This window comes from Mchenga conophoros, linkage group LG16 (assembly GCF_057382185.1).
Source record: "Mchenga conophoros isolate Kocher_MC1m ecotype Shallow Benthic linkage group LG16, M_conophoros_male_GT1.1, whole genome shotgun sequence".
NCBI lineage: Eukaryota > Metazoa > Chordata > Actinopteri > Cichliformes > Cichlidae > Mchenga > Mchenga conophoros.
The window spans coordinates 36,368,075-36,389,793 of NC_140541.1; the positions used below are offsets into that span (position 1 = coordinate 36,368,075).

The 21,719-nt window shown below is 44.1% G+C and overlaps 2 protein-coding genes across 2 annotated transcripts; both read right to left on the minus strand.

The window, feature by feature from the left end:
- Positions 1–527: 527 nt before the first annotated feature.
- On the minus strand, positions 528–1,499 carry LOC146557254 (olfactory receptor 10T2-like). The gene has a single exon (XM_085249413.1). The coding sequence runs from the start codon at positions 1,497–1,499 to the stop codon at positions 528–530; it is 972 nt and encodes a 323-aa protein (XP_085105539.1).
- Positions 1,500–9,072: 7,573 nt separating this feature from the next.
- Positions 9,073–10,056, minus strand: LOC146557255 (olfactory receptor 2K2-like). Its single transcript, XM_085249174.1, has one exon. It carries the CDS (start codon positions 10,042–10,044, stop codon positions 9,073–9,075), a length of 972 nt encoding a protein of 323 aa, XP_085105300.1. The 5' UTR covers positions 10,045–10,056.
- Between the last annotated feature and the right edge of the window lie 11,663 nt (positions 10,057–21,719).

The following is a 21,719-nucleotide window of genomic DNA, read 5'->3' on the forward strand; positions in this document are numbered from 1 at the left end:
TCAATCAAATGGACCAATATGGCAAGGCCATGATGATCCACTTGGTAAAATAAATCCGCTTGGCATCTTTCTTGGCCTTAAGACAACAATTCTGATGGCTAAAGATCCAAACGGGACACAAAAAAAAAAAAAAAAGACAGCATAATATCAAAATAGATTGACACTCTGATAGTGCTGCCACATCTAAAACAGTTTGTCTTTTAATCCTTTTCACATGTGCAGTCTCCACGGTGCCTGTTATTTCCTTGAACAGTAATGAGAAGAAAGAGTGAAATTTACAGCCTTCCTACATATCAGTGGGGTTTTTTTTTGGTAATTAGGCAGGTGACCATCAAAAATACATTTAGTGCAAAGACATCTACAAAATGTAAATCATCTGGGAAATGCAGATAAATAATAAAACGTCATATCCGCTTACATCAATAGACATGTTTTCAGACAACTCCAAATAAAACACAAATTTCAGTAAAAATTAAACATTTTTTTGGACTTATTTTAAAATGGATGTCAAACAATGGGTGTGACACTTAGCTGTGTGTGAAACTATTTTCTGATCGAATAAAACAAAAAATAGTTCCTTTTAAAATAACAACACTATAAAAATTTTTTCTAATTTTGGTCAGTTTGAAACCGTAAATCAGAGGATTCATAATAGGAGGAATGACAAGAAACTCTATTGCTACAAAGTTTTGAAGGGTCCGACGCAACTCTTTCGAACCCAGTCGCATACTTATAACATCAGTAAGTATTGCCACAACAAAAGTAAATAATGAGACGAGATGTGGGACACATGTTTGCATGAACTTTGCTCTGTTTTCTATAGACTTTACACATGTTTGAATGATATACATATAGGACCAAACTATAAAAACACCATGAAGCAAATAAATAATTATTGTAATATTTGCAAATATGCCATTAACTATAGTTTGTGCTGGAAAACAAGCGAGTTGAACAATAATCCAGTTCACACAGAAGAGTGTGGAAAGATACGGGCTGCATAACTTCAGTCTGGATGTTAGAAAAGCATTCACAGTCATAATGCAGAAATTTGTGAACCACAAAAAACTTTCAAACCTAATGACTCTTTGCTTTGACATGATAGAGTGGTACTTCAGTGGCTGACATATGGCCACATATCTGTCATATGCCATGAGTGCAAGAATCGACAGTTCGCCGCAGACAAAAGAATTAATCACCTGAGACTGAATAAGGCAACCGTAATATGAGATGAGATGAACATCAGAGAGGAGATCCCAGAGAAATTTGGGAAAGAAACCTGCTGTTCCATAAAGTGCATTGATGCAAAAGACACAGAGCAGAATATACATTGATTCATGGAGGTTGCTGTCCAAGATGATGATCACAATGAGAGAAACATTGACGAGGCAAATGATGCAGTAACACAACAAACTGAGGAAAAAGAGAACAAACCTGTGACTGACTGTTTCATTGAAACCTGAAAGAAAAAACATTGTTATTACAGAAACATTATTCATTGTGATTGAGAGATCTAAGTGAAGCCTAGTCTCTCACTGTATCTGTTCTCCTCTCTCCTCTATCAGGTACAGATAACAGCAACACGTGAGCTGGGATTTCAAACCAGCCAATCATTGATCTGGAATGAAAGCTCACAGCTTTGGAAAATCACAGGGGATTTAATATGTATCATGTACTAAACACTAGGGGTGCAACGATACACAAAATTCACGGTTCGGTTCGATACTTTGGTGTCACAGTTCGATATTTTTTCGATACAAAAAAATGTTCATGCATTTTTAATTTGTCATTTATTAAAATTATAAATATATATTTTAACTCAAAAGTACAGTTTTTAAATTTAACCCTAACCCTTGTGCGTGTTTTTTATTTTGACAGCGAATGCGCACCTGCGGACCACTTATGTGCAGCCCTGGTTATTTAGCTCGTCATATTGCAGCCACAGAAATTCTTTTGTCCATGAAACCATAAAGCTGCACTTTCTTTTTGCCTTATAGTCTGATTTGTCATAACTTTTCCGTTTTGTGGTAAGCTTTTCTTTGGCTGTCACTTCTTCACCCTGACCTGTCTTATTTGGCTCAGCAGAACTGAAATATAAATCCTGCTGCTTTTACACACGCACTCACATAAGCTCAGCGATTTTCTGCGCGATCAACCTCTCACATGTTTAAGCTGCGGGAGATTTCACTTGTCATGTTTGCGTAGTAAGCTAACGATTGATAAGACGATGTCAGAGGAATTGGTGCACAAATTATCATCACTCACCAATCAGTACTGTCGCTCTCTATACACAGTTCACGCGATTGCAAAGTGAAAGCAAAAAAACAAGCGCAAATTCAAACTCGATTTCAATATGTCACATATTGACAGTGGCTCACCGATGCCAATTACATAATTACCCAGCTACATTTCCGAAAGAATGCAAAAGCATTGATTTTTCCTTCCTACAATAGCCCGACGGGCAGGGCAGAGATAGATTTTGGTAGCCCGACTGGAAAAATCGCTAGCCCCGGGACGTCGATGTGCAGTCATATTCGTTGTGTTCCCACTAGTGCTTTCAGGTTAACCTCGTTAAAATGACCTTAACGCCACAACACGGCAAATCTCCGTTAACGAGCTACCCCTGATAGCCCCGTGCATGGGGCTAGACGGCCAACATGTTAACGAGCTAACTGCGCTAACACACTAGCTCCCACCCATGTAATTGAGCATTGCGTGGCACATCCAACATACTGTTTTACTTTAGTCCATGACGCGCTTACCTTCAGGGTCATACGTCACATGAAAACCAAAATAATTCCAAACGCCAGATCTGAATGAGGGTGGGGGAGGTCCATGTTGCAAAGAGAGCTTAACTTCTGTCTCGCTAGCTTGCCCTGCGCTCTTCCTTCTGACTATGCTGTCTGTGTGGAGCGCTCAGTGGATCTGCGCTCGACAGTGCAGCCTAGGCGGAGTAGTCGAACGCAGATTCACTGAGCACTCCACACAGACAGCATCGTCAGAAGGAAAGTTGATCAAATAAATTACAAATGTTGTATTGTTCGATACATATGCGTACCGAACCGAAAGCACTGTATCGAACGGTTCAATATCGATACGAATATCGTTGCACCCCTACTAAACACATAATAAAACAAACCTGCAGGTTCTTGAAAAATAAATATTAAAACGTTTTACAACTTTATTTAACCCCTGGAGGGTCCTAGAAAAATGCATACACTATCGGACCTAGAGCCACAAATCGACCACGCCATGAAAAGTGCCATAAAATATCTATATATTAATATTTTTTTCCACTTTAAATTAGCCAATCTTTTAGACCTACTTCTCCTTGAAATATTCATATCAAGTTTTAATTACATTTCGCGGATTTTAACCCTTTATATCCCAGTTTCGTCACATGGCCGCACTGTTTTTTTAGCCCCAAAAAACAAAGAAATCAAATATTTCCCAAAAGATACAATTCCAAGGCCCGGACTCCCGAGTACCACCAACATTCGGAAGATGGCCCATTATTTGGTTGTAATGACCGTGGAATGGGAAATAGCGTTTATAATGGGTTTCAATGGGGCACAAATCGACCACTAGGACCAATAGTGTAAGTTTATCTGTAGCTTAGCCACTGAAGCTAATTTCCGGAAGTCATACTGAAATTTTAACAGTAAATGTGACCGAACTTTTTTTTGCAGACTTTCGCTATATTCCATTCAACACTGTGCAAATGGCATGTAATCGAAATTTGAAAATAGCCACAAATTGACCCAAGACTCTCTTAAAAAATGCTTTCTTCATAATACTGTTAGGAATTTTTTACATTTATGCCAATTAAACATAATTGTCCAGGGCTTGTTGTGGTTTTCTTCTGTTTTTCATTGTAGTCTTTCGTAGTCCAGTCAGATCATTGTTGCTTCAGTGATAATGATCAGGCTCTCTGAGGTTTGCTGAAGTCACTAGTAAGACAGTAAGAAGTTCTTGTGAATGTTGCTTTGTCTTTGCCTCTTAGTAACTCTGTGGAAAAAAGACTTGTTTGCACCTGTTACCTGCTACTTACCTGTTACTCTGCCGCCTGCTCACTCTCTACCTTTCCTATTCCACAATGGAAAGATTCCATCCCAGGTGCTTTTCCAATTTTCTGCAGAGTGATGTAACCTTATTGTTGCACCACGATCACCCCCTTTTCCTCCAGCCCAGAAATGAGTAAATCAAAGGGTTTTTTTTGCATAAAACCATGGTCTCAGAGATCAGGTTGTAAATTCTGAGTTGCTGCAGGAACCACAACCTCTGCTGGGCCTTCTTTTGGATAGAGTCTATATGTGGGGACCACTTCAGATCATGTGGAAAGGTGGATCCTAGGAATCTGAAGTTATCCACGGTAAGTACTCTATTTTTGAGGATAGTTAGGGTGAGTCTGAAGGTTCACTGCCACCTCCACGGTTGGGTCTGGGTGGTTCTGACTGCAACAGTGGAACAGCTGGTCCACATCCTGTTTCTATGCGGACTCGTCTTCATTGTGGATCAGACCAGTGATTACCAGTTTGCAAATCATGCGAACAGATCCATAGAAGATGCCATCAACGTAGCTCTCCACTCTGTGCTGAGCCACCTGGAGCAGCGGCAAAGTACGTCAGAAAGCTCTTTGTGGGGTTTGTCAGAATCTCATCTCTACTTTGTGGTTCTGTTGGCTTCATCAGGTGATGGCCTTCTGCTCGCTTTGGAACGGTTCAAAGCTGAGTGTGAAGCAGTGGGAATGAGAATCAGCACTTCCAAATCTGAGGCCATGGTCCTCAGCCGGAAAAGAGTGGAGGGCCCACTTCAGGTCAGGGACGAGTTCCTGCCCCAAGTTTAAGTATCTCGGGGTCTTGTTCATGAGTGACGAGAGACGGGAGATCGACAGACGGATTGGTGCTGCGGCTGCAGTGATATGGACACTATTCCAGTCTGTTGTGGTGAAGAGAGAGCTGAGTGTAAAAGCGAAGCTCTCAATATACTGGTCGATCTACGTCCTTCCCCTCCCCTATGGTCATGAGCTGTGGGTAGTGATCGAAAGAACGAGATTGCGGATACAAGCGGCAGAAATGGGCTTCCTCCAAAGGGTGGCTGGCCTCTTCCTTAGAGATAGGGTGAGAAGTTCAGTCTTCCGGGAGGGGCTCAGAGTAGAGCAGCTGCTCCTCCACGTTGAATTGAGCCATTTGAGGTTGTTCAAGCATCCTGGGCACCTCCTGAATGAGGTGTTTCGGGCATGTCCCACCAGGAGGAGGCCCCGAGGCAGACCTGGGACACACTAGAGAGATTTTATCTCTCAGCTGGCTTGGGAACTCCTTGGTGTTCCCCCAGATAAGCTGGAGGAGGTGGCTGAGGAGAGGGAGGTCTGGGCTTCTCTGCTAGGGCTGCGGCCCCTGTGACCCAGCCCCGGATAAGCAGATGGATGGATGGATGCTCTTTGTGGATTACAGCTCAGCTTTCTATACAATCATCCCGGATATCCTCTTCACCAAACTGGTCACTCTTGGCCTTTGACTTTCTCACCAACCGGCCCCAGACTGTGAGACTTGGCCCCCATCTCTCCTCCACTCGCATGCTGAGCACTGGCTCCCCACAAGGCTGTGTGCTGAGCCCCCTCCTGTATTGTCTCTAAACCTAAGACTGCAGTTCGACCCACAACAACAACATCATGATCAAGTTTGCTGAAGACACCACATTAGTCAGACTTATCTCAAAGATGGGAACAGAGTGAAGTTTCACAGTGTAATCAAGGCAGCATAGAAGATTATTGGCTGCCCTCTCCCCTCCTTGGCGGACAATTGTTTCACCCGCTGCCTCAACAGAGCAACAAACATCATCAAGGGCAGCTGCCACCCAGGTTTTGACCTGTTCGATCTACTTCCCTCAGGGAAGCGCTACAGGTGCATCAGCACAAACACTGACAGACTTAGGAACAGTTCCTTTGCAAAAGCCATGAGCACCCTGAACTCACACATGAACCAACGACACAGTTTCACCCCCCAATTCAAGCCTCCCCTCTATACACAGAATATACAAACACTACCACCACTGTGCAATATTTAATTTATGTCAAATACCTCACTGTAAATATAAACTATTTATTTCTTTCCAATATTTGTATATTTGATATTTTTTGATATTGACCTGCTCATATGACTGGGCGATCGTGGCTCAAGAGTTTTTTCCAATAGATAACAGGGTTATGTTGATGCAACCACGGGTAACCCAGAACTAGTAGCGTGAGTGTAGCTTGAAACACATACAGGGAGTGCAGAATTATTAGGCAAATGAGTATTTTGTCCACATCATCCTCTTCATGCATGTTGTCTTACTCCAAGCTGTATAGGCTCGAAAGCCTACTACCAATTAAGCATATTAGGTGATGTGCAACTCTGTAATGAGAAGGGGTGTGGTCTAATGACATCAACACCCTATATCAGGTGTGCATAATTATTAGGCAACGTCCTTTCCTTTGGCAAAATGGGTCAAAAGAAGGACTTGACAGGCTCAGAAAAGTCAAAAATAGTGAGATATCTTGCAGAGGGATGCAGCAGCCTCAAAATTGCAAAGCTTCTGAAGCGTGATCATCGAACAATCAAGCATTTCATTCAAAATAGTCAACAGGGTCGCAAGAAGCGTGTGGAAAAACCAAGGCTCAAAATAACTGCCCATAAACTGAAAAAACTCAAGCGTGCAGCTGCCAAGATGCCACTTGCCACCAGTTTGGCCATATTTCAGAGCTGCAACATCACTGGAGTGCCCAAAAGCACAAGGTGTGCAATACTCAGAGACATGGCCAAGGTAAGAAAGGCTGAAAGACGACCACCACTGAACAAGACACACAAGCTGAAACGTCAAGACTGGGCCAAGAAATATCTCAAGATTGGGGCCTTTTCGGGTTGAGGATGGAGTCAAGCTCAACTCCCAGTCCTACTGCCAGTTTCTGGAAGACACCTTCTTCAAGCAGTGGTACAGGAAGAAGTCTGCATCCTTCAAGAAAAACATGATTTTCATGCAGGACAATGCTCCATCACACGCGTCCAAGTACTCCACAGCGTGGCTGGCAAGAAAGGGTATAAAAGAAGAAAAACTAATGACATGGCCTCCTTGTTCACCTGATCTGAACCCCATTGAGAACCTGTGGTCCATCATCAAATGTGAGATTTACAAGGAGGGAAAACAGTACACCTCTCTGAACAGTGTCTGGGAGGCTGTGGTTGCTGCTGCACGCAATGTTGATGGTGAACAGATCAAAACACTGACAGAATCCATGGATGGCAGGCTTTTGAGTGTCCTTGCAAAGAAAGGTGGCTATATTGGTCGATGATTTGTTTTTGTTTTGTTTTTGAATGTCAGAAATGTATATTTGTGAATGTGGAGATGTTATATTGGTTTCACTGGTAAAAATAAATAATTGAAATGGGTATATATTTGTTTTTTGTCAAGTTGCCTAATAATTATGCACAGTAATAGTCACCTGCACACACAGATATCCCCCTAAAATAGCTAAAACTAAAAACAAACTAAAAACTACTTCCAAAAACATTCAGCTTTGATATTAATGAGTTTTTTGGGTTCATTGAGAACATGGTTGTTGTTCAATAATAACATTATTCCTCAAAAATACAACTTGCCTAATAATTCTGCATTCCCTGTACAGCTGTATAGTCTGGGAATGATTGCCAGAGAGAGTCAGTGGAACGGGCTCAGTGATATGAGTGATGTTAGGAAGCTGCTGGCCACTGAGGGCGGGGACTTGGAGTGGGACGATTGTGGCTCAAGAGTTGGGAGTTCGTCTTGTAATCGGACGGTTGCCGGTTCGAGCCCCGGCTTGGACAGTCTCGGTCTTTGTGTCCTTGGGCAAGACACTTCACCCGTTGCCTACTGGTGGTGGTCAGAGGGCCCGGTGGCGCCAGTGTTCAGCAGCCTCGCCTCTGTCAGTGCGCCCCAGGGTGGCTGTGGCTACAATGTAGCTGCCATCACCAGTGTGTGAATGGGTGGATGACTGAATGTGTAAAGTGCTTTGGGGTCCGTAGGGACTAAGTAAAGCGCTTTACAAAATACAGGCCATTTACAATATGTATACAGTGCCACAGAACTGTGCACCTCACCCCCCTTTCTTCTTTTCCCACATGTCTGCACTGGGTAGGAGATGCTCTCAATCTCTTTGTACATGTTTATAGTGACAATAAAAGGCATTCTAGTCAATCAGTTTAGAGGGTCAAGAACAGCAGGGAGAGAACACGCCTATTGAGGAGGCCTTTGCTGGTAGTTTGTGTGTGGGATGTGGTGCTTCTTGGCCTCACCTGCTGCTGAGAAATGAGCTACCAGATCTTTTTTTTTTTTTGCAACTGTACACATTTATTTCTTACTATTTAACAGATTTCTCATTTCTTTTTACTTAATACAGTAAAAAGAAACATTTTGTCATGTAGAAAAACTGATTTGCACTGTACATCTTCAGCTTCAACTTTCAATCCTTCAAACAATGGAAAAGCCATTTAATTGTACAAGTGTTAAGTAAAAACAGACTTTCATGTTTGATTAAGCAGAAATTCAAAAACTGGTCCAGTTGCTAAAACCTCTGACTGTTTCAATAAGTGTTGAAGAGAAAGAGGATAAAACTGAGAAAACTACTAAAACTGCTTCACATCCATGTGGTTGTGGATCAGATTTATAAGACAGCATAATATCAAAATAGATTGACACTCTGATAGTGCTGCCACATCTAAAACAGTTTGTCTTTTAATCCTTTTCACATGTGCAGTCTCCACGGTGCCTGTTATTTCCTTGAACGGTAATGAGAAGAAAGAGAGTGAAATTTACAGCCTTTCTACATATCAGTGTTTTTTTGGTAATTAGGCAGGTGACCATCAAAAATACATTTAGTGCAAAGACATCTACAAAATGTAAATCATCTGGGAAATGCAGATAAATAATAAAACGTCATATCCGCTCACATCAATAGACATGTTTTCAGACAACTCCAAATAAAACACAAATTTCAGTAAAAATTAAACATTTTTTTGGACTTATTTTAAAATGGATGTCAAACAATGGGTGTGACACTTAGCTGTGTGTGAAACTATTTTCTGATCGAATAAAACAAAAATTAGTTCTTTTTAAAATAACAACACTATAAAATTTTTTCCGAATTTTGGTCAGTTTGAAACCGTAAATCAGAGGATTCATAATAGGAGGAATGACAAGAAATTCTATTGCTACAAAGTTTTGAAGGGTCCGAGGCAACTCTTTCGAACCCAGTCGCATACTTATAACATCAGTAAGTACTGCCACAACAAAAGTAAATAATGAGACGAGATGTGGGACACATGTTTGCATGAACTTTGCTCTGTTTTCTATAGACCTGAGACATGTTTGAATGATATACATATAGGACCAAACTATAAAAGCACCATGAAGCAAATAAATAATTATTGTAATATTTGCAGATATAGCATTGATTGCAGTTTGTGCTGGGAAACAAGCGAGTTGAACAATACTCCAGTTCACACAGAAGAGTCTGGAAATATACGGGCTGCATAACTTCAATCTAAATGTTAGAAAGGTATTCACAGCCATAATGCAGAAAGTTGTGAACCACAAAAAACATGCAAACCTTATGACTCTTTGCTTTGTCATGATAGAGTGGTACTTCAGTGGCTGACATATGGCCACATATCTGTCATATGCCATGAGTGCAAGAATCGACAGTTCACCACAGATAAAAGAGTAAACTACCTGATTCTGAATAAGGCAACCGTAATATGAGATGAGATGAACATCAGAGAGGAGATCCCAGAGAAATCTGGGGTAGAAACCTGCTGTTCCATAAAGTGCATTGATGCAAAAGACACAGAGCAGAATATACATTGATTCATGGAGGTTGCTGTCCAAGATGATGATCACAATGAGAGAAACATTTAGCAGGCAAATGATGCAGTAACACAACAAACTGAGGAAAAAGAGAACAAACCTGTGACTGACTGTTTCATTGAAACCTGAAAGAAAAAACATTGTTATTACAGAAACATTATTCATTGTGATTGAGAGATGTAAGTGAAGCTTATTCGCTCACTGTATCTGGTCTCTGTTCTCCTCTCTCCTCTATCAGGTACAGATAACAGCAACACGTGAGCTGGGATTTCAAACCAGCCAATCATTGATCTGGAATGAAAGCTCACAGCTTTGGAAGATCACAGGGGATTTAATATGTATCATGTACTAAACACATAATAAAACAAACCTGCAGGTTCTTGAAAAAGAAATATTAAAAAGTTTTACAACTTTATTTAAAAAATGCTTTCTTCATAATACTGATAGGAATTTCTTACATTTATGCCAATTAAACATATTTGTCCAGGACTTGTTGTGGTTTTTTTCTGTTTTTCGTTTGTAGTCCTTCGTAGTCCAGTCAGATCATTGTTGCTTCAGTGATAATGATCAGGCTCTCTGACGTTTGCTGAAGTCACTAGTAAGACAGTAAGAAGTTCTTGTGAATGTTGCTTTGTCTTTGCCTCTTAGTAACTCTGTGGAAAAAAGACTTGTTTGCACCTGTTACCTGCTACTTACCTGTTACTCTGCCGCCTGCTCACTCTCTACCTTTCCTATTCCATAATGGAAAGAATCCATCCCAGGTACCTCTCCAATTTTCTGCAGAGTGATGTAACCTTATCGTTGCACCACGATCACCCCCTTTTCCTCCAGCCCAGAAAAGAGTAAATTTAAGTTTTTTTTGCGTAAAACCATGGTCTCAGAGATCTGGTAGTATATTCTGAGTTGCTGCAGGAACCACAACCTCTGCTGGGCCTTCTTCTGGATAGAGTCTATATGTGGGGACCACTTCAGATCGCGTGGAAAGGTGGGCCCTAGGAGTCTGAAGTGATCCACGGTAAGTACTCTATTTTTAAGGATAGTTAGGGCGAGTCTGAAGGTTCACTGTCACGTCCACAGTCGGGTCCGGGTGGTTCTGACTGCAACAGTGGAACAGCTGGTCCACCTCCTGTCTGTACGTGGACTTGTCTTCATTGTGGATCAGACCAGTGATTACCAGTTTGCAAATTATGCGAACAGATCCATAGAAGATGCCATCAACGTAGCTCTCCACTCTGTGCTGAGCCACCTGGAGCAGTGGCAAAGCTACGTCCAAATGCTCTTTGTGGGTGTTCTCAGAATCTCATCTCTACTTTGTGGTTCTGTTGGCTTCATCGGGTGATGGCCTTCTGCTCGCTTTGGAACGGTTCAAAGCTGAGTTTGAAGCAGTGGGAATGAGAATCTGCACCTCCAAATCTGAGGCCACGGTCCTCAGCTGGAAAAGGGTGGAGGGCCCACTTCAAGTCAGGGACGAGTTCCTGCCCCAAGTGTCATGGCCTGGGGGATCGGCGAGACGCTGATCGGCCTTTTCTGTCTTTTTCTCTCTCTCGCGCTCTCTCTCTCTCCTCCTCTCCGTCGCCGGGGCGGAACTCATTGTGGGTTTACGCCCTCGGCCCACGCCCACGGAAAAGAACACAGCTGATGCCCATCAAGGTGAACAGCATTTAAGCCAGGAGGTGACTGCTGGTCTTCGCTGGATCGTTGTCTACCACGCGTCAGTGAAAGTCAAGCTACAGCTCAAGATAAGTCATGTGTCTTTTGTGAATATCGTTCTCATTCCTGTCTCCTTATCTACAGTGCCCCTGGATTACCTTTCCCGTGTGAATCTGTGTGTCAAGTGTGAAAAGAAGGACTGTTGTCGTGTATGTGGAGAGTTGGAGAGCGAGTGACTTCCCCCTTGGATTTCCCTTCTATTCAGCTGATTCAGGAGTCCTGCGTTTGAGTCCCCTGCATTGAACCTTAACATAACGATCCAGCCAGAATATGGAGTCAGCGGACTCTGCCGCCCAGCAGCGCGTCCTTACGGCCGAGGAGGTTTTGGAACGTCACGAACAAAGGCTGCAGCTCATCAATCAGCAGTTGACCGCTCTAACGCAGGTCCTTGCTCAGCGCGTACCCCTGGTAAGCCCAGCAGCCTCTCCTCCCTCTGTCTCCTCACAGTTACCGGCTTCTGAGCTTCCGGCACCCGGGCCTTTGGCTTCGCCTCATCCCACTCCCTGGAGCCCCCGGAGCGAGATTTGCCAACACCGGAACCCTTCGCGGGTGAGTTTCACAAATGTGCCGGCTTTCTGACCCAAAGTTTAGACAGTTGCGGAGGACATATGAAACTGACGAGGCTAAGATTGCCTTTTTTGTCCAGCTCTTACGCGGACCGGCTTTAACCTGGGCTCAAGCTGTTTTGAGAACTGACGTCAGCATACCAGGATTTTCTTGCTAAATTTAAATGTGTGATTGAGAGAGCTACTGGCGCTGATGCAGCATCTCACCATTTACTAAATCTTAAGCAGGGAAGACGAAGTATGGCGGAATACTTCATTTTGTTCTGGACGTTGGCCGAAGAGACCGGGTGGGGGCAGCCAGCATTGATAAGTACTTTGTTGAACAACGTGTGTGATGAGTTAAAGGGCGAACTAGTGATAAGAGAGTTACCTAAAACTTTGTCTGATGTGATAACGTTGTGTGTAAAGGTGGACGGGCATTTACGTGCGCGACGCAGAACTGAGGACTATGTTTCCCAGAGGTCTCTGGGACACGGCGAAGCAGCATCGGGCGGAAGCGCCACGAGTGGCGGAAGAGATTCGGAGTCGCACAACATGGAGGAGGGTGAGCAACCTATGCAGCTGGGTCGCTCTCGCCTTTCCCCTGAGGAAAGGCACCGTCGGTGGAGGGCCGGTGAGTGTTTCTATTGCAGCCGTAAGGGTCATGTTGCCAATGTTTGCACGTCTCTGCCAAAAGGCTGCAGTAGAGATGAGAATACGGGTGGGCGTGGGCTCTAGTTCACAGTCTCCTCCACGGCTCATGCCAGCAGCTAAATTAACGGTGCAGCTTCAGGTCAGCCCTCTTAAGGCTCTAATCGATTCAGGAGCGGAACAGAACTTTATTGACGCTTCGCTGGCCCGACGATTAAATCTGAATTCTGAGCCTCTGCCACAGTCACTCCAAGTCACCGCCCTCAGTGGCCAGCGGCTTCCTAACATCACTCATATCACTGAGCCCGTTTTACTGACTCTCTCTGGCAATCATTCCCAGACTATACAGCTGTATGTGTTTCAAGCTCCGCTCATGCCACTAGTTCTGGGTTACCCGTGGTTGCATCAACATAACCCTGTTATCGATTGGAAAAAGGTGGGGTGGGGGGGAGGATTGTTACATGTCCTGTCTGAAAGCTGCCACCCCCTCTTCCGAACCACTAACCAATTCTTCTCTCTCCAAGCCGCCGGACCTCTCCTCCGTGCCACCCGTCTACCATGATCTCAAACAAGTGTTTTGCAAGGATAGAGCACGCTCGCTTCCTCCGCATCGGCCGTATGACTGCGGCATTGATCTTCTTCCAGGCGCACCTCTCCCTACCAGCCGCCTATACAGTCTGTCTCAGCCCGAACGTGAAAGTATAGAAAAATACATCAACGAATCACTCACCGCAGGTCTCATTCGCCCCTCGTCATCTTCTGTGGCCGCCGGATTCTTCTTCGTTGCCAAGAAAGACAAGAGCTTACGACCTTGTATTGATTATCAGGGCCTTAACAACATCTCAGTGAAGAATAAATATCCACTCACTAATTTTCACTCACTCATTCTGCCTTCGAGCTCCTTCAGGAGGCCACCATCTTCACTAAGCTGGACCTGCGCAACGCGTACCATCTGGTAAGAATAAGGGAGGGGGATGAATGGAAAACAGCCTTCAACAATCACCTTGGTCATTTTGAATATCTTGTCATGCCGTTTGGTCTCACCAATGCCCCAGCTGTTTTTCAGGCCCTGGTAAACGACGTACTGCAGGACTTCATTAACCACTTCGTCTTCGTTTATCTGGATGACATCCTCATTTTCTCTCATTCTGTCTCTGAACAAAAACACCATGTCAGGCAGGTCCTCCACCTCCTCCCGGAAAACCGTCTCTTCGTGAAGGGGGAAAAATGTGAGTTTTATGCTTCCACAGTCTCTTTCCTGGGCTATGTCATTGAACAAGGTAACCTGAGAGCGGACCCCTCCAAAGTTCAGGCTGTGTTAAACTGGCCCACTCCATCCCATCGCAAGCAGCTTCAGAGTTTCTTGGGTTTCGCTAACTTTTATCGCGGTTTCATCCGCAACTATAGCCAGCTCGCTCTACCCCTGACTCGTCTCACCTCACCCAAGGTCCCCTTCCGCTGGGATGAACCGGCTCGCCAGGCTTTCTCTTGCCTGAAGGAGCGCTTTGCCTCTGCACCCATCCTCATCCAACCTGATCTCAGTCAACCCTTCGTTGATGGAGGTGGATGCCTCGGACGCAGGAGTGGGGGCGGTGCTCTCCCAGTGACAAGGCGGTAAGCTTCATCCTTGTGCTTACTTCTGATACTTATGATGTGGGGAACTGAGAGCTATTGGCCATCAAGCTGGCCTTAGAAGAGTGGCATCACTGGTTGGAGGGAGCTGCCCGTTCGTGGTTTGGACGGACCACAAAAACTTGGAATACATCCGGTCCGCAAAACGACTCAACACCAGGCAAGCTAGGTGGCCTCTGTTTCTCACCAGATTCCAATTCACAATCACCTACAGACCCGGCTCTCGTAATGTCAAACCCGATTCCCTCTCACGCCAATTTCCCACCTCCGAAGACGCTGCTCAGGACGCCCCCATTCTTCCTTCCACGTGTGTTGTCGGGGCAAAAACCTGGGAGATTGAGTCAGCTATTCGAGAGGCCCAACGAATGGAACCGGACCCTGTACGGGTATGGGTCCCCCGGGCCTACTCTTTGTTCCCTCTACTGTCAGATCACGAGTTTTGCATTGGGCTCACACGGCCAAGTTCACCTGCCACCCTGGGGTCCACCGCACCATTACCTTCCTCCAACGCTTCGCCTGGTGGCCGTCTTCAGCTAAGGACGTCCGCGAATACATTGCTGCCCCTCCTACATGCGCTCAAAACAAGAGCGTCAATCAGCCATCTTCCGGCCTTCTCCAACCTCTACCGACCCCTGGCCGCCCGTGGTCACACATTGCAATGGACTTCATCACGGGCCTCCCTTCCTCATCAGGTAACTCAGTCATCCTTACTGTCATTGATCGTTTTTCAAAAGCTGCTCACTTTGTCCCCCTCCCCAAGCTCCCCAGTGCTTTAGAAATAGCTCGACTCCTGATTAACCATGTCTTTCGCCTTCACGGAATCCCCACGGACATCGTCTCTGATAGGGGGCCGCAGTTCACATCACGGGTCTGGAAAGCATTCTGCAACGCCCTCGGAGTGCAGGTCAGTCTCTCCTCTGGTTTCCACCCTCAGACTAATGGCCAGAAAGAACGGGCCAATCAGGAACTCGAGGCGGGCCTCCGGTGCTTGGCATCCACCAATCAGACAACTTGGAGTGAGCAACTCCCATGGGTTGAGTATGCCCACAATAGTGTAACAGGTATTACAATTAAATAATATGAGATACGCATTAAAATATTGTCTCGACAACTTTGGACTAGTATCAGAAAGTTCTAGGTAAGACTATGGAGCCTTGAAAGGATCAGCAGAGAAGGCACCACACAATGATAGATAAGATGTGATTTGAATAGAAACTGTATTGAAAGTTGTAAAGTTTACTGTCAGGGGTACACATTTGTTCTATCACAAGTAAGAGAAATAAGACACTACAGACCAACTCAGAGAGTTTTAAGAACGTGCGCACGGGTGAATGTCCCTGAGAAGACACACACACCGATTGCAGGCTTGCTTGCTTTATTTATAGGACAAAGCAGGTTACATAGTACTTCCTCTTCTCTGAGAAGTTGGAGAGAGGTTAGACGTTAGCTCAGTGCTTATCTGACTTCACACCCACGCACTCTGAAATAATGAATACAGAAATATATCATGCTTATCTGACATCTCACACACTGAAGTAAGGAATACATCATTGTTCTCTTTAACAATAAGCTTGGTTATGTTGAAATATATGAACACTTGAATATAAGGCACACTTGATTATATTGTATTATGTAAAAAATCTTCTTACATTTACAAACCCTGCCTGTCTTCCTACAGTGCACAAACGCACATTAAAGGGCTCAAAAATAAAATCAAAACCAAACATCCTCTTTAAGGAAATTCTCCAAAGAGTTTTAATTAAAGAGCTTCCTCTAAATTAGAGATCCCTGTCTGTGTGTGGTGTGTGTGTGTTTCTGTCCACTGGTTCTAACACTACCCGTGTCAAGGGTCGCTGTGTGGCAGGCAGGATGAGGACCCAAATGCAAAAACTCATAGACACGGGGATGAACTCGAGAAACACAGCTTTAATGCTGGCACGGCAGAATACAGGAAATACAGAACTAACTGGGAAAAAGTAAACTAACACTCGCAGGAAGACACAGGAAGATCCACACAACATGAGGGAGAACGCGACACAGAACTGAGGGAGACGCAGACATAAATACACAGAGGGTTAACGAGGGAAGTGGGAGCACACGGGGAACACAGGTGACACTGATAATAATCACGGGACATGGCAGGAGTGAACACAACACTGACGGGAGAGGTGAAACAGGAAGTACAGAGGTTCAGACAGGAGGAGAGAGAGCACGAGTAGAACACCAACATAATGGGCAGGGGAGACACGGAATAAACACGAAAGGGGACGAGGGCTCATGAATACACAGAGGGGCACACAGGGGGTAAAAGCCATGAAGGGAAAGCACTCAGGGAACAACACAACAGGGCAACTCAGGAAACAGAGCCTAAACAGGGAACTGAATACAAAGACACATGAGAACTAAGAATACTGGGCCAACATGGCCCAGGATCATGACAACCCGGGTAGATTTTTAAAGTGTTAGTCTTATCTGTGTCAAGGAATGTAGTTATAGTCCTGAGGTTCGCTGAAGATGGATCCCACGGCTGGCCACACCGTACTCTGGTCCGTCTACAGTCACTCTCTTGGGATTGGCTCGCCACTGAACCCACAGGGTTCAGATCTCGAATGATCCAGTCCTGGTCAAAAACCAATCTATGCACACAGTTCAGAGTGCATACATTACTATTTTATCTATGCTTCTTCCATCACTCATCTTTCAGTCAAGTATTGCTCAAGTATAACAAATTATTTTAGTTATACAATGTCTCAACCATCATGAAATGTATAAAGCCTTTTTAAAATCTAAAACTTAAAATTGTCCGTAGCCTACTGTTGTTACCACTGTCCTGTTTGAAATGGATACTAACTAGCTAACTGACTGAATGCCCATTAACCTTATAACTCCTGTTGTGTGTGTGTGTTTGTGTGTTTGTGTACAGAGAGACAGCCAGGTTCATAATGGATATAAGGAAGTTTTTTCAAAAAAAGGAGCCACGTTCAGGTAAAAGTGTAAGATCAAATGATCCGTCAATCAAGAATAATGTTGGATCAGTGTTTCAATGTTTATATCTTTTATTAGATGTTCATGTGGTTTGGTTATTTGCCTTTTGGTTGAAAGTACACATACAATCTGGAAGTTGTGTTCTCCCTATAATAAAGCTGCTATACAGTATCTGCTAAACAAACTGGGTTGAAACATTTTTGACCCTCTTTAACAACATTCCAACATAACATTGTAATTGATTGGGGAGATTAAAATTAATGATATATTTTTATGTGGTTCAGCCACAACTCTACTGAAACCTCAGCCAGTAATAGGTAGGCCAACTTTTGGACCGTCCAGTTGTCTGTATGACTGCCGCAGTATGTACATCACATTTGCACACTATCAGAAACTGCCAAAGAGCCCTGGTGGAGTGAGGAGCTGTAAAGAGAAGCAGATGCTCTGTTTATATTCTAAAAATGTTTTAAGCTTGTTTCAAAGATTCTGTACAGCAGCTTTAAATGTTTTCCAAAAGCACACATACACTTAACTTATCAGTGTTTCTCAAACTTTTTACAGTGTGTACCACCTGATAAAAATGTCAAGCTCTCCTAAGTACCACTATGAAAGCACGAAACTCATAAATCTTACAACACAAAATTAGTATTATTAAATTAGTAAAATTAGTATCTGCAATAAAGATTTTTTTCATACATTGTATAAATTCTACCACAGGCAAAGTTGCCTCCATTTTTATAGTTTTTATTAATATTTTGTAATAATTTATTTGCAATAATTCTGTTTTGGGAGTGTTTTTTGTGTATCTGTATTATATTATACATACACATTAAAAGTGAATCTCTGTCCAAAAAATGCACTCAGTTTACTTTTTACTCACTATGAGCATCATTCATAATTCTCCCCCAGTAATTAAGGTTAGGATATGTATTTTTTCTATTCCAATCCATTCTTCTTTTGCAGCATTTAAATAAGCTTGATCAGATTTCATGGTTTTGTTACAGACTTTTCAAAAAAGTGATTTGCTTTTCTTTCACAAATGTGGGATTAAATTGTGTTAAAATGTACAAAACAGTCATGTCATGTTTTGTGACGAGGACCCAGGTACAGAGAGACTTGATGAATTTAAGAATCTTATATTAATAAAGAAATTTGCAGACTTGCACAGAGATGGTAAAATTATGATGACTGATAACGGAGATGAAGACAACAGACGATGAGGACAGGGAGGAACGGGGGTTTAAATGCACCAAAGTGACAGTCAGAGAGAACTCGGGACAACATTTAAGGATGCAGGGACTGACAGAGACAGGTTTATCTTGCCTGGCTGGGCAGCTCTCTGGGTGCTCAGCACCCCCAAAGCTCTGATCCTAGAATCGCCCCTGAGTTACATCACGCAAGGTTTTAGCGCAACAGAAAATATACCTTATATTTACCCTTTTAAGAATAAATGAACTTGTAAGATTAACTCTCCCATATTTATCCCTCGCTTTTAACTGTTCTTCTTTTTAAGATATTTCAACTTGAATTATTTCTCAGAAAAATATATCAACTTCTTAAAACATTAATACTTCAACAGAGTAATGAGATCCCTCACATTTTATAATCACATTTTATGAACTTTTTGCACCTTTATCAAATGAATTAACTTCTAAGTCAACAAAACTGAAAGGGTGCATTTTAGCACTACATGACAATATTACTGCTTCTCCAATGTTTTGGAACACCTCTCTTTCCGGCCGTCGAAGGTGAGCACTTTGTCCCCTCTTTCCAGCAGCATCTACGGAGGTGTCGATGTGCCTGGAGAGCCACCAGGGCCGCCCTTCTTTGCACAGCTGATCGCAATAAGCGCCTGGTGGACCGTCACCGGACCCCCGCACCTGCCTACACCCCGGGACAAAAGGTTTGGCTGTGGACCTGATTTGTTCCGCTCCGAGCTGAGTTAAAGAAACTGTCTCCCACCTTCATTGGTCCGTTTGTTATAGACTCTCTGGTTAACCCGGTTTCTGTCCATCCCCGAAATATGAGGATCCATAACGTGTTTCATGTGTCTCAAGTAAAACCCTGCCTGTCCAGTCCTTTGTTACACCAAGTTTAAGTATCTCGGAGTCTTGTTCATGAGTGACGGGAGTGGGAGATCGACAGATGGATTGGTGCTGCGGCTGCAGTGATATGGATGCTATACCAGTCTGTTGTGGTGAAGAGAGAGCTGAGTGTAAAAGCGAAGCTCTCAATTTACTGGTCGATCTACGTCCCTCCCCTCCCCAATGGTCACGAGCTGTGGGTAGTGACCGAAAGAACGAGATTGCGGATACAAGCGGCAGAAATGTGCTTCCTCCGAAGGGTGGCTGGCCTCTCCCTTAGAGATAGGGTGAGAAGTTCAGTCTTCCGGGAGGGGCTCAGAGTAGAGCCGCTGCTCCTCCACATTGAATGGAGCCATGGAGAGATTTTATCTCTCAGCTGGCTTGGGAACTCCTTGGTGTTCCCCCAGACAAGTTGGAGGAGGTGGCTGAGGAGAGGGAGGTCTGGGCTTCTCTGCTAGGGCTGCGGCCCCTGTGACCCAGCCCCGGATAAGCAGATGGATGGATGGATGCTCTTTGTGGATTACAGCTCAGCTTTCTATACAATCATCCCGGATATCCTCTTCACCAAACTGGTCACTCTTGGCCTTTGACTTTCTCACCAACCGGCCCCAGACTGTAAGACTTGGCCCCATCTCTCCTTCACTCGCATGCTGAGCACTGGCTCCCCACAAGGCTGTGTGCTGAGCCCCCTCCTGTATTGTCTCTAAACTTAAGACTGCAGTTCAACCCACAACAACAACATCATGATCAAGTTTGCTGAAGACACCACATTAGTCAGACTTATCTCAAAGGGAGACGAGTCAGACTACAGAGAGGAAGACCTGAAGTTAAATGGTAAATGGACTGGTTCTTATATAGCGCTTTTCTACTCATCTGAGCACTCAAAGCACTTTACACAACTTTTGCATTCACCCATTCGCACAAGCACATTTTTCTAAGTGCTTTTATAGCTAACATTCACACACATTCATACTCCGATGGATGCATCGGAGAGCAGTTTGGGGTTAGTATCTTGCCCAAGGATATTTGGCATGTAGACTAGGGGAAGCCAGGAATCGAACCACCAACCTTCCGATCTGCTCTACCACCTGAGCTACAGCCACCCCCAGTCGACATCATAGTGTTCAGAGAAAAAACAAGCACTGACTATTATGAAAACCAAAGAGATCATTGTCAACTTCAGGTGGCACAGCACTGACTTAGGCCCCCGATACATCAACAGTGATGGTTGGAGAGGGTCCACACCTTCCGGTTTCCAGGAAGCACAAACTGGACTCCAACCTGCTGCTGATCTTCTACTACCTGGGTGGCTGTAGCTCAGGTGGTAGAGCAGGTGATCTACTGATCGGAAGGTTGGTGGTTTGATTCCCGGCTTCCCCTAGTCTGCATGCCAAATATCCTTGGGCAAGATACTAACCCGAAATTGCTCTCCGATGCATTCATCGGAGTGTGAATGTCAGTTGTGCTTGTGCCAATGGGTGTGAATGGGTGAATGCACAAGTTGTGTAAAGCGCTTTGAGTGCTCAGAAGAGTGGAAAAGCGCTATATAAGAACCAGTCCATTTACCATTTACCTGTCCATTGACAGCCTGCTGACATACTGCCTATAAGTAAGGTACGGCAGCTGACCAGATGGGAACAGAGTGAAGCTTCACAGTGTAATCAAGGCAGCACAGAAGATTATTGGCTGCCCTCTCCCCTCCTTGGCGGACATTTATTTCACCCGCTGCCTCAACAGAGCAACAAACATCATCAAGGGCAGCTCCCACCCAGGCTTTGACCTGTTCGACCTGCTTCCCTCAGGGAAGCGCTACAGGTGCATCAGCACAAACACTGACAGACTTAGGAACAGTTTCTTTGCAAAAGCCATGAGCACCCTGAACTAACACATGAACCGATGACACAGTTTCACCCCCCAATTCAAGCCTCCCCTCTATACACAGAATATACAAAAACTACCACTACTGTGCAATATTTAATTTATGTCAAATACCCCACTGTAAATATAGATATTGACCTGCTCATATGTATACAGTGCCACAGAACTGTGCACCTCACCCCCCTTTCTTCTTTTCCACATGTCTGCACTGGGTACGAGATGCTCTCAATCTCTTTGTACATGTGTATAGTGACAATAAAAGGCATTCTAGTCAATCAGTTTAGAGGGTCAAGAACAGCAGGGAGAGAACACGCCTATTGAGGAGGCCTTTGCTGGTAGTTTGTGTGTGGGATGT

Coding starts and splice junctions, on each gene's coding strand:
- LOC146557255 (XM_085249174.1), bottom strand. CDS start 10,044: ATGAATAATGTTTCTGTAATAACAATGTTTTTTCTTTCAGGTTTCAAT.
- LOC146557254 (XM_085249413.1), bottom strand. CDS start 1,499: ATGAATAATGTTTCTGTAATAACAATGTTTTTTCTTTCAGGTTTCAAT.